This window comes from Lithobates pipiens, unplaced genomic scaffold (genome assembly GCF_037356315.1).
Source record: "Lithobates pipiens isolate NorthernLeopardFrog02 unplaced genomic scaffold, aLitPip1_a1.2 Scaffold_19, whole genome shotgun sequence".
NCBI lineage: Eukaryota > Metazoa > Chordata > Amphibia > Anura > Ranidae > Lithobates > Lithobates pipiens.
In genome coordinates this window covers 448,975,720-448,992,669 of record NW_027507764.1, presented here as the reverse complement: position 1 = coordinate 448,992,669, position 16,950 = coordinate 448,975,720, and the positions used below count along the sequence as shown (strand labels likewise).

Below are 16,950 nucleotides of genomic sequence, written 5' to 3'. Positions count from 1 at the left end.
CATCGGCAGGAATCCACTGCCTTCTTGTCATCAGCAGGAATCCACTGCCTTTTTGTCATCAGCAGGAATCCACTGCCTTCTTGTCATCAGCAGGAATCCACTACCCTCTTGTCATCAGCAGGAATCCACTGCCTTCTTGTCATCAGCAGGAATCCACTGCCTTCTTGTCATCAGCAGGAATCCACTGCCTTTTTGTCATCGGCAGGAATCCACTGCCTTCTTGTCATCAGCAAAAATCCACTGCTTTCTTGTCATCAGCAGGAATCCACTGCCTTCTTGTCATCAGCAGGGATCCACTGCCCTCTTGTCATCAGCAGGAATCCACTACCCTCTTGTCATCAGCAAGAATCCACTGCCTTGTTGTCATCAGCAGGAATCCACTGCCTTCTTGTCATCAGCAGGAATCCACTACCCTCTTGTCATCAGCAGGAATCCACTATCCTCTTGTCATCAGCAGGAATCCACTGCCTTCTTGTCATCAGCAGGAATCCACTGCCTTCTTGTCATCAGCAGGAATCCACTGCCTTCTTGTTATCCAGCTCCTGGACCGGACCTTGTATATGCAGATACCCAGCCTGTGGCTTTGTTCTATGACTGTCATTAGCAGGAATCCACTGCTCTCTTGTCATCAGCAGGGATCCACTGCCCTCTTGTCATCAGCAGGAATCCACTGCCTTCTTGTCATCAGCAGGGATCCACTGCCCTCTTGTCATAAGCAGGAATCCACTGCCTTCTTGTCATCAGCAGGGATCCACTGCCCTCTTGTCATCAGCAGGAATCCACTACCTTCTTGTCATCAGCAGGAATCCACTACCCTCTTGTCATCAGCAGGAATCCACTGCCTTCTTGTCATCAGCAGGAATCCACTGCCTTCTTGTCATCAGCAGGAATCCACTGCCTTCTTGTCATCAGCAAAAATCCACTGCCTTCTTGTCATCAGCAGGAATCCACTGCCTTTTTGTCATCGGCAGGAATCCACTGCCTTTTTGTCATCGGCAGGAATCCACTGCCTTCTTGTCATCAGCAGGAATCCACTGCCTTTTTGTCATCAGCAGGAATCCACTGCCTTCTTGTCATCAGCAGGAATCCACTACCCTCTTGTCATCAGCAGGAATCCACTGCCTTCTTGTCATCAGCAGGGATCCACTGCCCTCTTGTCATCAGCAGGAATCCACTACCCTCTTGTCATCAGCAAGAATCCACTGCCTTCTTGTCATCAGCAGGAATCCACTGCCTTCTTGTCATCAGCAGGAATCCACTACCCTCTTGTCATCAGCAGGAATCCACTACCCTCTTGTCATCAGCAAGAATCCACTGCCTTCTTGTCATCAGCAGGAATCCACTGCCTTCTTGTCATCAGCAGGAATCCACTACCCTCTTGTCATCAGCAGGAATCCACTACCCTCTTGTCATCAGCAAGAATCCACTGCCTTCTTGTCATCAGCAGGAATCCACTGCCTTCTTGTCATCAGCAGGAATCCACTACCCTCTTGTCATCAGCAGGAATCCACTACCCTCTTGTCATCAGCAAGAATCCACTGCCTTCTTGTCATCAGCAGGAATCCACTGCCTTCTTGTCATCAGCAGGAATCCACTACCCTCTTGTCATCAGCAGGAATCCACTACCCTCTTGTCATCAGCAAGAATCCACTGCCTTCTTGTCATCAGCAGGAATCCACTGCCTTCTTGTCATCAGCAGGAATCCACTACCCTCTTGTCATCAGCAGGAATCCACTACCCTCTTGTCATCAGCAAGAATCCACTGCCTTCTTGTCATCAGCAGGAATCCACTGCCTTCTTGTCATCAGCACGAATCCACTACCTTCTTGTCATCAGCAGGAATCCACTGCCTTCTTGTCATCAGCAGGAATCCACTGCCTTCTTGTCATCAGCAGGAATCCACTGCCTTCTTGTCATCAGCAGGAATCCACTGCCTTCTTGTCATCGGCAGGAATCCACTGCCTTCTTGTCATCCAGCTCCTGGACCGGACCTTGTATATGCAGATACCCAGCCTATGGCTTTGTTCTATGTCAGTGATTGCGAACCTCGGCACCCCAGATGTTTTGGAACTACATTTCCCATGATGCTCAACTACACTGCAGAATGCAGGAGCATCATGGGAAATGTAGTTCCAAAACATCTGGGGTGCCGAGGTTCGCCATCCCTGTTCTATGTGATCCATGTGATCCGTTGCTCGGATTTTCCTTCTCCAGTGCTGCTTGGTACAGTTTGCCCTGCACACAAATCAGCTAGTCATATACTGGACCCCTGGATCACAAGAAGCAGTGTAGCTGAATTGGTGCAATCTCGGTAAAACATTCGGAGCTGTACCCAAACCTCACACCTGTAATATTACTTTGGGCACTGGATCCAGAACCGCTGTCCATCACTATGGAACCCAGTCCCTGAAGACCCCTTTAGGGGGGAGCCAACCTTAATGGGCTAAGCTTGGACTTTACTGTACAGTGTCATAGACAGCAACCCAATCTAATAGCTGGCGACATTAGAAATTATACCTTGGAGGCTTCACTACCTAGGTTTTGGGAAACCATTAAATCCCTATGCTGGGTGAGACTGCCATTGCCGTCATCGCCACCTGGTAAGCAGAATATTATATCACTTTGGGTGTGCGGAGCCGAATGCACTACGCTTATTGTGTGTGAAATTTGCTTATCTTCTATTTTTCATGTATGGACTTTAAACAGACACGCATGGATTTTTTTATTTGATGGGACTCTGCTTTAGTTTTTTCTTTTTTTACTTTTCTTTTTCATTTTGTTTTCAATAATAATTTCTCTGATCATATTTATTCTAGCGCTGTATCCACCCTTTTACAACCCCTTTGACTTACCTGAGCCTTCATTGGATCTATTGCTGTGTCCATCTGCAGCTCTTCTCTCTCCTCACTCTCTGAGGCAGTGGGAGCCATTAGCTCATGCTGCTGTCAATCAAAGTCAGTGACGAGGAAGCTGGGGTCAGGGCTGAGTCTGACTGTCTGTGCCTATAGCCGCAGACAGTGAGGCTCGGAAGCGAGATTGAATAAGTGCCCCCATAGAAAGTGTCTTTCTGTGCGGGCACTCACTGGAGGGGAGGAGCCAGGAACGTCGACGGGGGTCCAAGGAGAAGGGGTTTGGGGCTGCTCTGTGCAATTCCATTGCACAGAGCAGGTAAACATAAAACAGTTTGTTACTTTTTTTATAATTTTTTTACATGAAAGCTTTAGAACTGCAGTCTATCCAATATTGGCTTTTCATACCCTTTAAAAACCACATGTGACTGAAATGTAATTTAGATTGCTTTGATACTTAGAAAGTGTATGTACTATACTGAATAAAATATTGAGACGTGCTGACTGTTGGTAGTATACTGCATGTTCTTTTTTCCCTTTTGTTTTGTGCATTTGATTGTCATTCATATCCTGTCACTTTATTTTGTTTTCCCTTTTTTCAACTGTCTGCTTTTTTCATTCTGTGAAACAAATTAACTAATGAGGCGAATGAGAAACTGTTTTTTGGCACTAAAAACATGTTTAGGATAGGTAAAAGGAGACTTTGTAATCCTCCTGCAAGGTAACTCTATATATATATATTTTTATTGCCATAAGCATTTCTACTTTTTTTTTATGTGTCATGATTTTCTGTTTTCATAGTGTTTTTTCGTTTTTATTATATGTTTATGGTTATCTGTATGTTTTGATCTTTAAGTAAGCAAAAGGAGTGCAGCGCTAATAATACCAAACTGAATCAAATGTCAATTTAAAGCGGAGGTCCACCCTAAAATGGACCTCCGCTCATCGGAATCCCCCCCCCCCTCCGGCGCCACAATCGGCACCTTTCAGGGGGGAGGGGGGTGCAGTTACCTGGATAATCCAGGTAACTGCACCCACTTCCGGGCTAGCTCTCTGCGGAAAGGGGCGTACGTTACGCCCCTTTCCGCAAGCGCCCGCCCCCTTCAGCAAGTGCCCCGCTGCCTGCTGGGAAACACACAGCTCCCAGAGGCAGCGGGGACCGTCCGGATTGCGCCGCGCGGCTCACGCATGCGCAGTAGGGAACCGGGAAATGAAGCCGAAAGGCTCCATTTCCTGATTCCCATACCCAAGATGGTGGCGGCACGAGCGAGCGATCGGCTTCGGGTGCCGACATCGCGGGCGCGCTGGACAGGTAAGTGTCACTATTTAAAAGTCAGCAGCTGCAGTATTTGTAGCTGCTGGCTTTAAAAAAAAAAAAAAAAAAAACGCGGAGTCCCGGTGGACTCCCGCTTTAAGAATAAATAAATTAAATAAATAAAATGATTAAAAAAATGAATAATCCCACTAAAGTGACATAATATATATATATATATATATATAATATATATATATATAAAATATATATTATAATATATTTATATATATTTATTTTATGTCACTTTAGTGGGATTATTCATTTTAATAATATTTTTATTTATTTAATTTATTTATTCTTAAATTGACATTTGATTCAGTTTGGTATTATTAGCGCTGCACTCCTTTTGCACTTTACTATTTTGGGTTATTGTATTCTGACTCCAGTGCCAGCTGCTTTTTCCATCATATTTACCGTATTTATCGGCGTATAACACGCACTTTTTTCCCCTTAAAATCAGGGAAAAATCGCAGGTGCTTGTTATACGCCGATCCTCCGCAATTTCTGGGCTCTGAGCGGCTTTCAGCCGCCTTCGGCCCTTCTCGTGGCTTTCGGTCGCCTTCGGCCCTTCTCGGCGGCTTTCGCTCGCCTTCGCCCGCCTTCCGCCCTTCTCGGCGGCCGAAAACCGCCGAGAAGGGCCAAGAGTGGCCGAAAGCTGCCGAGTATGGCCGAAGGCGGCCAAAAGCCGCCGAGTACGGCCGAAGGTGGCTAAAAGCCGTCGAGTGCGGCCGAGAGCCGCTGAGAACTACCAGGCGCCGCCGAGATACACAGGACATCTCTGCGGCGCCATTTTTAAAAATAAACGCTGACATCACTGAGGGGACAACAATGCACAAGGCTGCAATGACGGACAGGCTGCATGATGGACAGGCTGCATGACAAGGCTGCAATGACAAGGCTGCAATGACGGACAGGCTGCATGAAAGGCTGCAATGACAAGGCTGCAATGATGGACAGGCTGCATGAAAGGCTGCAATGACAAGGCTGCAATGATGGACAGGCTGCATGACAAGGCTGCAAATGACACTGACAAGGCTGCATTGATGGGCATTTTGAATGTATGTTTTTTTCCCTTAAATTTCCCTCCTAAAAGTTTTTTTCCTTAAAATTCCTTACCAAACTTGGGGTGTGTGTTATACGCCACCGCGTGTTATACGCCGATAAATACGGTAATGATAATTTATCTTTAGCACAGCGTGAATCCTCTTCTTTTTTTTTTTTACCATGTTTTTATCCCAAATGTGTCCTGAAGAAGTGTACAACGAAACACGTAGACGCATTAGGGCTCATATCATGTATTGATTTCTATCTCTATATGTGAATTTTATCATTATTTCTTTCATGTCTCTGGTCTTTATACTATATGTATTTTTCAATAAATGTTAAATATTTTTTGTACTCCCATTGTTTGTTGTGCCTTTAAAGTCCGACCACAGGTTTTCTTTGAATTCCTTTTTTTTTTTCTTCTTTTTGTTCCCAGACTCTGTAATCCTCAGCAGCTATTTAAAGGCCATTGCACACTTGAATAACGGGCAATGTGACTAATTCAGGAAAAAAATATAAAACCCACTAAAACGTTAACTACAGCAACCATACAGACCTTCCCCTTGACAAATATTTTAGGAAGCAACGAGTGTCTCAGATGTCTTCTGCAGGAATCTCCATTTTCACCAAATATTGTAATAAATACATCTGCGTCTGTGCCAGAGGCCGGGAATTGCCCAGTTTTGACATAAATTGAATATGTCACTTCTGCAATCGAAGGAAAAAGAAAAAAAAACATTCCTTTTATGACACACATTATACAATTATTTATTTTCCCCAGGAGAGGATCAGTAAACAAGTGTATATATTTATACAGCAAAGTCACACAGGCCTAGAAGGAGGGGGGGGGGGATTTCATTGCTGAAAAAGATTAGTAACACTTACAAGCCCCTCCCCTTCCCCATTCTATGACTGGAGAGTGAAAAGTGAGGCAGCAGACTGACAAGTTTATAGCTCAGTGACTCTGATCTCTCCTCCTATCAGCATGCTTCTTCAACTGCAGCACAACCGGGTACTTTTGGCTCTTTGTACTGCTACTCCATCATTCAGTCTGAGCTCCTATGTACAGCACATGGACTGTAAGATGCTAATACCAAAACAATTTGGGTACCTGCACTGTTTGAATTTAAATATGAATGCACTTAGGGATGTATTATTGAATACAGAACTGCATTTATTTGTGTACAGGTAAACCTTGGTTTGAGAGTAACTTGGTTTAAGAGCATTTTGCAAGACAAGAAAACTTTTTAAATACATTTTTGACTTGATATACAAGCGATGTCTTGATATAAGTAGTGTCAGGTCATAACTGAGTATAAAAGAGAAGAAAGGCACCTCTAAGTGTAGCAATATGGTTACATTTATTGAAGGTACAACATTTAGCAACATATTGCTACACTTGGAGGCGCCTCTCTTCTCTTTTATACTCTGGAGCTTCTGCTGGATTTTGCTTCTAATCCCCTTGTGGAGGCTTCCATTTGTGGATTGACATTTTATGGTTACACAACCTGGTCACATTGCTATAATCTTTTTATAATGACTATAAACTGAAGTCCCTAAGAATAAATGGTCGTGGAACGAATCATTTGAGTTTCCATTATTTCTTATGGGGAAATTCGCTTTGATATAAGAGTGCTTTGTGTTACAAGCATGTTTCTGGAACGAATTATGCTCGCAATCCAAGGTTTTACTGTATTTTATATTTGACTGCTTCAAATCTGTTCTACGGCTTGATTGTGACTTAAATACAGTATACATCTATGATAACACTAGACAAGTATGCATGTCTATGCTCTGTATCAAGGGCATAACTATAGCTATAGGAGACCATTTGACTGCTATGGGGCCCCTGAGGCTACAGACATCATTCAGATATCAGCATTTTCAGCCACTGATTCCCTGCACCATAAGTACGATCATAGCGGCTGTTCCGCCGCTTGATCGTTCTTATGGGCGGCGGGAGGGGACAACCCCCCCTCCCGTCGCCCTCAGGTGCTTCTACAGACTCACCGCTTCCATTGGTGAGTCGGACACAGGATGCGCCGGCCCCCGGATGGTGATCATAGAGATTATAGAGATCATCTGGTCCGCCGGAGTCTCTATGTTCGTTCGGAGGCCGGGCGCGATGTTAAGACATCACGCCCAGCCTCTGCATTCAAGTAACGGCGCCACCTCTGCTGGGAAGCCGTGATTTTTTTTTTTTTTTAGGCTTCCCAGCCTAGAGGTGAGATGTGGGGTCTTATTGACCCCATATCTCACTGTAAATAGGTCCGATCATGTCATATTCCTATTACAAGGGATGTTTACATTCCTTGTAATAGGAATAAAAGTAATCAATTATTTTTTTTTAAAGTGTCAAACTAAAAAAATAAAAGTAAAATTAACAATAATTATTATTATTTTTTAAAGCGCCCCTGTCCCTGTGAGCTCGTACGCAGAAAACCACACATGTGAGGTATTGCCGCGAACGTTAGAGCGTGAGCAATAATTCTAGCCCTATACCTCAAATGTAACTCAAAACATGTAACCAGTAAAAAAATTTAAAGCGTTGCCTATGGATTATTTTTAAATACCAAAGTTTGGCTCCATTTCACGAGCGTGTGCAATTTTGAAGCATGACATGTTGGGTATCTATTTACTCGGCGTATCTTCATCTTTCACATTATGCCAAAAAATTCTGCTAAATTTACAGTTTTTTTTTTTAAAGCATGAAACAGTTTTTTTCCGGAAAAGAAACGTGTTCAAAAAATTGCTGCGCAAATGCCGTGCGAGATAAAAAGTTGCAACAACCGCCATTGTATTGTCTAGGATTTTTGCTAAAAAAACATATATAATATTTGGGGGTTCTATGTAATTTTCTAGCAAAAAAATTATGAATTTTACACGTAGTAGAGAAATGTCGTAAATTGGCCTGGGCACAAAGTGGGTAATATGTATAAGTTGCAACAGCATTTGGATAAAATGAATGAACATGCAATGTAGAAACCTCTATATCAGCGGTTCTCAACCTGTAGGTCATGCCCCCTCGGTGAGCGTTGAATGGCGATTTACCAGCGGTTGCTCAATCCCATTCATTTCAATGTCACCTGTTTTATAGGTTTTGTCACCTGAAGCAAAACACCTGAAAAAAGCCCTAAAAGAATATGAGCTTCTTTAGGGCAGATTACACGCGTTTTTCTGCTTTTTACACTGGTGATCTGAACAAAATTGTGGTAAAAACGCAGCAAAATTGTAGTAAAAACGTGCGACTTTGAAGCGCTCGGGCGTGAATGCAGCCTAAAGGAAGATATCTATGGGGTATATTTATAAAGCAGCAAATGTGTTATTCACCAATCATTGATTTAGGTGTGTGTACTTTTCCTAGTGCAGGTGTTGTAAATCATAGAGATTGATTCACCGGCAGTAAACATTTGGTGAATGTCACAATCGCGACTTTCTAAATATGCCCCGAAGGAGCAATAGTTTACATTACTGAGCTAAGACAATAAGCCTACTGATGTCTTTCTTAAACTTAGAAGCAATTGTACAAACAAATTGATAATTTAGTACAGTATACATTGTGATATGGTTTATACATTTACCAGCAAGTGGTGGTTTATCGGGGAGCACTGCAGCCACTTCTGCCACGTCCTTTGACCCATTTTGTTCAAGAAAAGATGCATTGTTTGGATAAAAGCTTATTTCTTGTTTTGTGTCTACATCCTTCATACGAACCTTGACAAAGACAGAAATAATATCTATGTCAATGATTTCTAGGGCTCAGAAAATCACTGACATTTACATCAAACCAAATTACTGCACAGGGCCCCAAATGTTTATCCTTTTATATTGAAAACACATCATCTAAGGAAGGAAAATGCTTCACTTAACCTTTTCAGCATTTCAGATACAAACTAAGTCATTGCCAAGATGCATACCAAGTAATCTCTATGGGTGGGCTGTGCAGTCACTAGGTCTTCTATTCTCCTTATGTTCTTTTAATCAGCTGATAACATATCACTCATTACCTGTTGCATATTGTAGTATTCTATTGCTAATGGTGCATTCAGAGTGTAGCGTTTCGGCTTGGTTCACACCTATGCAAGTAAGGGTTGCCACTTTTTCATCAAGTCAAACCCAAACACTTTAACCACTTCAGCCCCAGAAGAATTTAGCCCCTTCCCGACCAGGCCATTTTTTCTGATATGGCACTGCGTCATTATAACTGACAATTGCGCGGTCAGGCGACGTTGTACCCAAACAAAATTGATGTCCTTTTTTCCCACAAATAGAGCTTTCTTTTGGGGGTATATGATCACCTCTGCTGTTGTTATTTTTTTGCTCTATAAACAAAAGCATCACAACCCCCTTACATGAGATATGACACCAGAGCCTGCCCTTACATCAGATATGACTCCAGAGCCCCCCTTACATGAGATATGACACCAGAGCCCCCCCTTACATCAGATATGACACCAGAGTCCCCCTTACATCAGATATGACACCAGAGCCCCCTGACATCAGATATGACACCAGAGTCTGCCTTACATCAGAAATGACACCAGAGCCCCCCCTTACATCATATATGATACCAGAGCCCCCCCCCCCCCCTTACATCAGGTATGACACCAGAGCCCATCCTTACATCAGATATGACACCAGAGCCCCCCCCCCTTACATCATATATGACACCAGAGCCCCCCCCCTTACATCAGGTATGACACCAGAGCCTTCCCTTACATCAGATATGACACCAGAGCCCCCCTTACATCAGGTATAAAAAACAGAGCCTTCCCTTACATCAGATATGACACCAGAGCCCCCCCTTACATCATATATGACACCAGAGCCCCCCTTACATCAGATATGACACAAGAGCCCCCCTGACATCAGATATGACACCAGAGCCCCCTCTTACATCAGATATGACACCAGAGCCCCCCCTTACATCAGATATGACAGCCTCTCTTACATCAGAGATGATACCAGAGCCCCCTTCCCCCCTGTACTCACTGATCACTAACTGCAAAGAAGTTCCTCATTTCTCTTTCCAGGGTCCACGCACACTGTGTTCGTTGCTGGACAGTGCTGCTGAGACTTTTCAGTCAGTGCCACTCTCTATTGCCACCCGCAGACTGGAGTGAAGAGAACACCTAATCCTCTCTCCAGCTATGAGCCACAATCCTATCTGAATAATGTGTCCTGTTTTCAGGGGGTTCAAAACCGGGCACATTATTCAAATCCCGAACTGTATGGCTGAATCCCGTACAGATGGCAACCCTAATGCAGGTTCCAGTTTGCATATTCCAGGTGCACTTTGCAATACACATTTCTGATCCATTGTAGTCTATGGAACCAAAGAGCGGAAAACAGTCCCTGGCCCTTTCCATGAAATGCACAGATGTGAACTATATCCAGAGGAAATCATGTTAAATGGACTCTAGTGTGTTTCTGCAAGACTGAAAATGCACAAAAAAATGCATAGGTGTGAACCAGGCAATACCGCTGAAGGAGAGCTGTTTCTCGGGTCCCCTGCTCCTGTGAACACAACCCTGCACACTGCACCATGCACTCTGACACACCTGGATGAGTTGGGGATTTTTATTGCAGATGCATATGCAGTACCCAATGGCAAAATAAATATGAGACAGCAGCAATAATATGGAAAACAGTTAAAATATAGCAAGGAATGTATTGCGAATAGATGAACAGTAAAAAGAAATATTATATACAAGATGTAAAGAGCAACTCCTTCTAAACCCTTTATTGGGGCAATCCTAACTAGCAGTCTACACCACCAGGACAGTCTAGCAGTCTATACAATAGTATCCCTCTTTCTTCTGCTGGCCATATCATTAGGGCCCAGACGTTAATGTTGGAGTGCTAGATTAGTGTCCCTTTAAGAACTGATACAGGCATTGACCCTGTGTTACTTGCAGATAACTCTGTCCCTCTTTGGTCAATGTGTCATGTGATTTCTGGCCAGCAACCTCTTACCAACACCTGTATCATTAGATATCCCCCCGTTCACTGTTTGATACACAGCCAGTCAATGTCTCCAACTTTGGTTCCCTTTGGCCAGGGAGCAACATTTGTGAATCTCTCTTATGTCCCAAGCTGTCTGTCGCTGTGCCTCTCTGCTTTTGCAGCAATGAGCAGTCTGCTGGCAGCCAACTGTGGCCTTCCAAATGTTCTTCATACTTCAGCCTCAGCCTGGGAAGAGCAACACTCCTCTTCCTCTCTGCTTGGAACTCTAAAAGCGCTGGGATTTGTAGTTCCTTTTGCTCAGTCAATAAAGCAACTTAGTCTATATGGACTACAACTCCCACTGTCCTTATAGTCCACATCCTGTGTACAGAATTATTCAGTAGTGGACAAGTTGGACACTGAATGCACAATTCCACAATAACAATAATCTTTTCCCTAAACTGTGCCTGTGTAAAAGTCTCTTCTGCACCACAGAAACAAATGTTTTCTTCCTGCCAGAGCTGCAGACTGGGCTACAAAAGTTTTATGTACAGTATATGTATATACAATCGTTATCTACCCATTACACTATGTACCCAATTAAATAGTTATAACTATATAGGCATTAAAAAAAACTAGACATGTGCAGAACGAAAAAATGTGTTTTGTTTAGTTTCGATTTGTTAGTTGCATAAACTTGTTTAGTTACATTTATTTATTCCGTTTAATTAGTTTTGGAATTATTTTTGTTTATTCAAATCGATTCAAAATTCAAATTCAAATCTATTTGAATAGTTTTCGAATCAATTACCAATAGTTTTCAAATTCGAATTGTAAGGGTAGGGAGAGTCACCCTTTAAGTTTATACTCATCTTATTATACTAGAAACTGCTTGCATAAGATATATATATATTTTATATTGGAAACAGCTTCATATGCAAAGCTTTGCAAGTTTCTTCTTAAGTGCAAATTTGCGAAAAACAGGACGCGCTTGCGGTTGCAGCTGACATTTAAGTTTTGCAGACTTAGAACATTTTAGGGCGAAATGGAACATTGCGGTTTTATGTTCAAATTATGATAAACAGCTTAAGGTCATGAAAACATATTTTTATATATATCTAGGGACTTTTTCTTATCAGAAATCCCCTAAAAAATTCCACTCAATGTATGACGAACATAAATGTGGATGTATATGATTGGTTGCTAGAAAGGCCTAACCCATTGTGTCTTGTGTAATTTGATTGGCTGACAAGAGGCCTTCCCTCTGTCTTTGTGCAATGTCTGAAGTGTATAAATTCTGTATACAGGAAATAAAAAGTCGTATTCATGATAACCCATTCAATTGTGTATGGTTGTCTTGATTTACCCATTCGATTGAAAGGGCTTTCCAGTGACCACTAAAGTCCAGCTCGAGCTAATCAAGGAGGGGCGCACCTTACACGAATGGTTTTCAAATTTGAATTAGCATAGTTTGCAAATTCGAATATTTTTCTAATTAAAATAGTTTTACAATTTCCAAAGAGAATAAAATAGAATAGAAAAAATTCTAATAGAATAGAAAAGCATATAACAGAAAATAAAAGAATATAATATAATATAATAGAGTAAAAACAGAACAAAATAGAACAGAAAATAAAATAACAGAATTGAATAGAATAGAAACAAATAGAATAGAATAAAACAAATAGAATAACATAGACCGTCTGTTCATTTTCATTCGATTCCATCCGATCTTCCAGACGGATGGAAAATAGGGTCACCATCTGTCTGGATTTGGTGGACAGGATCGGATCGGATAGCAGCTGGTGTCAACGGACATGTCACGACAGACATCTGCCACTCCATAGGAGTGAATGGAGGCTCCAATCAAAACCTCCTGAAAAACTGACAGGCGGACCTGATCAGAAAGCCTGTGTGAAAAGGGCCTTAGGCAGTTATGACCAGAAAATCGCCACCTGACAAAAGTTTTAACCCTTCGACAATTTATTTGAAGCTAAAAAATGGCTCTAGATATGGAATATATTTAGTTCTATCAAACTAGGCCTACACCCTAAGCTACTTAAAAAGCTGGTATGGACTTATCCAGGGAGAATTTGGTCTATTACACCATAGCCAGAGCTCAGTATTGCCTGGATTCTATTATATACTGTATCTCAGTTTGTGTGTAGCCACCATACTAACCAGGAAGAACTTTTTAAATCTAGTTTTGCTGGCCTGTAGTCAACCTTGGATACATTGAGAGTTTTGTGTTCCTTTAGTCTTCCCTAAGCGCAGTGTTTTTGTTTGCTTCTGCCTGCTGTTAGGGAAACTCCCTAGCATTAGTGCAAAAGATTAGAAAAAATAATTAGGTCTAAGGCCTAAACTCACAGGGGCTTACTGGAAGGAAGGAATTGAGCTGATCCTGGAAAGGAGCATCCAGGAGGAACTTTGGTTGGTGGAAGTTACTGGGAAGCTGGAATTTGGCTTAAAACTCTCAAGGACTCAGTGAATTTGGTGCTTCTCCAGGGGAATTTTATGCTGCACTTGCTCTACAGTCCAAAATCCAAGGAACTCAAGATGCCAGTTCGGCGTAAAGAGACGTTCACCTGTAAAGACTGTCTGTAGTGTTCTGGAGTGGGTTATAAGCATCTCAAAAGTGACTATCATTAATTGGTCCACATCATCACTACATGTCAACAATCCTACCCTGGGGTAGTGTCAGGCCACCTTACCTCTGTGGGTCCCTAAAAGCCTCTAGGAAGTAAGGGGGTGCTGCATGTGTAAATGACTGACAATGACAGTCTGATCACTGTCTGTTGCTCATGCATTTTAAAGCCTGTCAGTCAGTTTAAGTTGTGCTGTGGATTGAGATGTGTGGGGGTGCCATTTATAATGTATGCTAGCCCCGCGTGTCTCGCAAGAGCAGTGTGATTCAGCTGCGGGTGGTTATGGGTGCAGGAATCATTGCGATTCTGGCACCCACAACCAGAATGCAAAGTGAATGAAATACTTGTATAGCGCACAATGGGAACTGAATCGCCTCTAGGCACTGTGGTGAGCTTTGATCATCTGCTAAAAGAGGAAGGTCTTGAGTTTTTTCCTAAAAGCCAGAGTGTGGCTAGTATAAACTTAGCCTTAAACTGGCTATAAACTAGTACATTTTCTGTTTAAATTTTTTGTTTTTTAACAATTATTCACTTTTTAAAACATTAGTGGGGTCAATCCAACAATCATTTTCTACAACAGTGGCTAGAAAATTGTATGGCGTTGGATGTAAATTTTTCTCATATTAACAGATTTCTAACAGGGTATGTGGTTTTCCTCCAGTCATCGAATGCACAAAGAATTTTCTGACATATGCTCCTACTAACATTAGTACGAATGTTTATTTGAAAATCGACTAGTGTTTAGCAAGCTTAAAGTGTTTGTAAAGTTCCTTTTTTTAAAACCAAACATGTTATACTTCTTTTCTCTGTGCAATGGCAAAGGCAAAGGCCCCTGCTGGCACCCTTGGCTCCAGCCCCTGCTGAGTGCCCCCATAGCAAGCTGCTTGCTATGGGGACACTCATTCAGGCTCACTCCTGAGCCACACTGTGTGTGTCCAATGACATGTGGTTTGTCCCCACCCCCGTTCCATCCTCATAGGTTGTGTTTAACAGCAGCAGGAGCCAATGGCTCCCACAGCTGTGTCTGAGCCAGTCAGGAGAGAGATAGGAAGCAACGATGCTACACTCGTGCAAAAGTGCTGGATCGACATTGGGCTCAGGTAAGTATAATGGGGGCTGGGGGAGGGGGAGCTGCATACAGAAGATGTTTTACTTTAATTCATAAGATGCATTATAGTAAAAAACCTCCTGCCTTTAGAACCACTTTAAATAAGTCCTGAAAATTGTTTTTATTTTTTACCAACAAGATAAAAATGCATATTGCTTTGTAAACAAAAACAAGAGCAATTTAATTTCACACTTAAAAAGATGCCACAGAAAATCTTGGAAAAGAATCTTCTTTAATAATGAAACAAGTTGACAAGTGGGAATGGTGTGCAGGAAGTCAATTACTCAGGAAGCCAATAATATTTTAGGCATTAGATCAATTTATACAGCTCTAGATATAGCTGCTAAATGTTTTTATTATAATATCAACTGCTGTTAGATGGTTTTCATACAGTGTAGTGATTCTGCACAACATTAGCAAATCTTGTTGAATTATCATAAGGCCAAGCTCTTTATTTTCAATACTGTGCTGAAAGAATTTAATAATCTATGGGAAACTCCATTTATTTTTGAACTGCATACACTACCCAGGCCCCCTCCTACTTCACAGATCACCTACTATTAGTAGATGTAAAATGTACCTGTAAGAAAAAAAGTTATACTTACCTTACGCTGCCTGCGGGGCCCAGACAAGGATAGGATGCACACCTTTTGGCAAGATCCTTGGGAATACAGAACAGTCAACATTACGGGAGAAGATGCTTTTGCAATGGACTGGATTGTCTTCTGCCAAGATTTCATCTGCTCTTTATTCCCCAGGAATCTTGCCCAGAAAGGACAGTGATGTCTCGCTCAGTGATATTAAATATGATGGTAAGTATAAATTTAACCTATTTTCTTTTTTTTTACTATCACATTTTACACCTGCTAATAATAGGTGGTTTGTAAAGGGAGGTGGTGCCTGCATAATTTGAGTGGACCTTTAGAGAACCTTTAAACCAGATATGAAGTAAATACATCTGTCTGTCTTTAAGAATATCCAATGCCAAAGGTTTTTAGAGGGAGGGAGGGTTAAAATTTCACCCATGTTTTTAATGCTGACCCTGTCTTGATGACCACCCCCCCTGTCACCGGTGGAACAAGTGAGCAGAATGCCCAGTAGGAAACCTTTCCTAACTTTTCTTTGGGTATTTGAAATTCATGTGTTCAACAAATGTAATTGTATATTACCTAGTAAAGGATTTTCTCCCAGCTATCACAAAATGAAAGTAAGGTGGGATGCGTTCACTAATCTTGTTTATGTGCATATTTTTGGAATTTTTTAAAATAAATGTAAAATAAAGAAACATTAACAATGTATTTATTATTAAATCTACAAAACAGATGTTAAAAGCACACATGTATCATACATGGCTGCTGTTCCATTGTATTAGTCAGCTACATCTGATTCAGTGGAAGTAATAAATAAAAAAAACACACACATTAAGAAAATTAGCCAATCATACAGAAGCTGTCACAGTAACCACTGTGACTGTGGCTTTTGGAGGGGACTAGGGGCTAGCCTTCTACCCACTGATTACGGCTCATGGAGAAGACTGTAAATTTTGCCTGCTTCTCCCAGTCAGAGCATGGAAAAGAGCTCAGTTCCGCATCTGAACCGATGGAGAGGGCAGAACATTCCCTAATGATGGACAACTGTGTGATAAATGCTGAGAGCGAGGCTTGGATTAATTCTCAGAATAAAGACAATAAAGCTTCCCTTCTGGATGGAAAGGTGTTATATTAATCTTGTACAGGTTTATGGTTAGAGGAAATATGGTGCAAGAGATGTTCTTCCATTACAGAGAGCTTGGTTCTGCCGGGGACGTGCTGGAATTGAGAGATGCGATCCTCCGGGAGCTCTGGAGGGAGGCTCTCCAAGTTGAGCAAGACTGTTATGGAAAGATCCTCCCTATGGCCAAGGATCAGTACTGGCTGCAGCTGGACTTGCATATACTGTTCCTAGAAGAGCATCCTCAGGAGGAATGGCTGATAGAGCTGGATAAGCTGGTCCAGATGGAACTGATACTGGATGATGGATATCGGGCGCTGCAATTGTATGTTA

General features: G+C 42.1%; 1 protein-coding gene across 2 annotated transcripts in view; it reads right to left on the bottom strand.

Moving 5' to 3' along the window:
* Positions 1 to 16,950, bottom strand: part of RP1 (RP1 axonemal microtubule associated) — a 612,495-nt gene that overhangs the window by 131,571 nt on the left and 463,974 nt on the right. For both annotated transcript variants that reach the window (XM_077492703.1, XM_077492704.1), the window contains exons 43-44: positions 8,790 to 8,922; positions 5,765 to 5,916 (exon numbers count right to left, since the gene is read on the bottom strand). In XM_077492703.1, the coding sequence (XP_077348829.1) occupies positions 5,765 to 5,916; positions 8,790 to 8,922 (285 nt within the window). The remainder of the gene's footprint in view (positions 1 to 5,764; positions 5,917 to 8,789; positions 8,923 to 16,950) is intronic.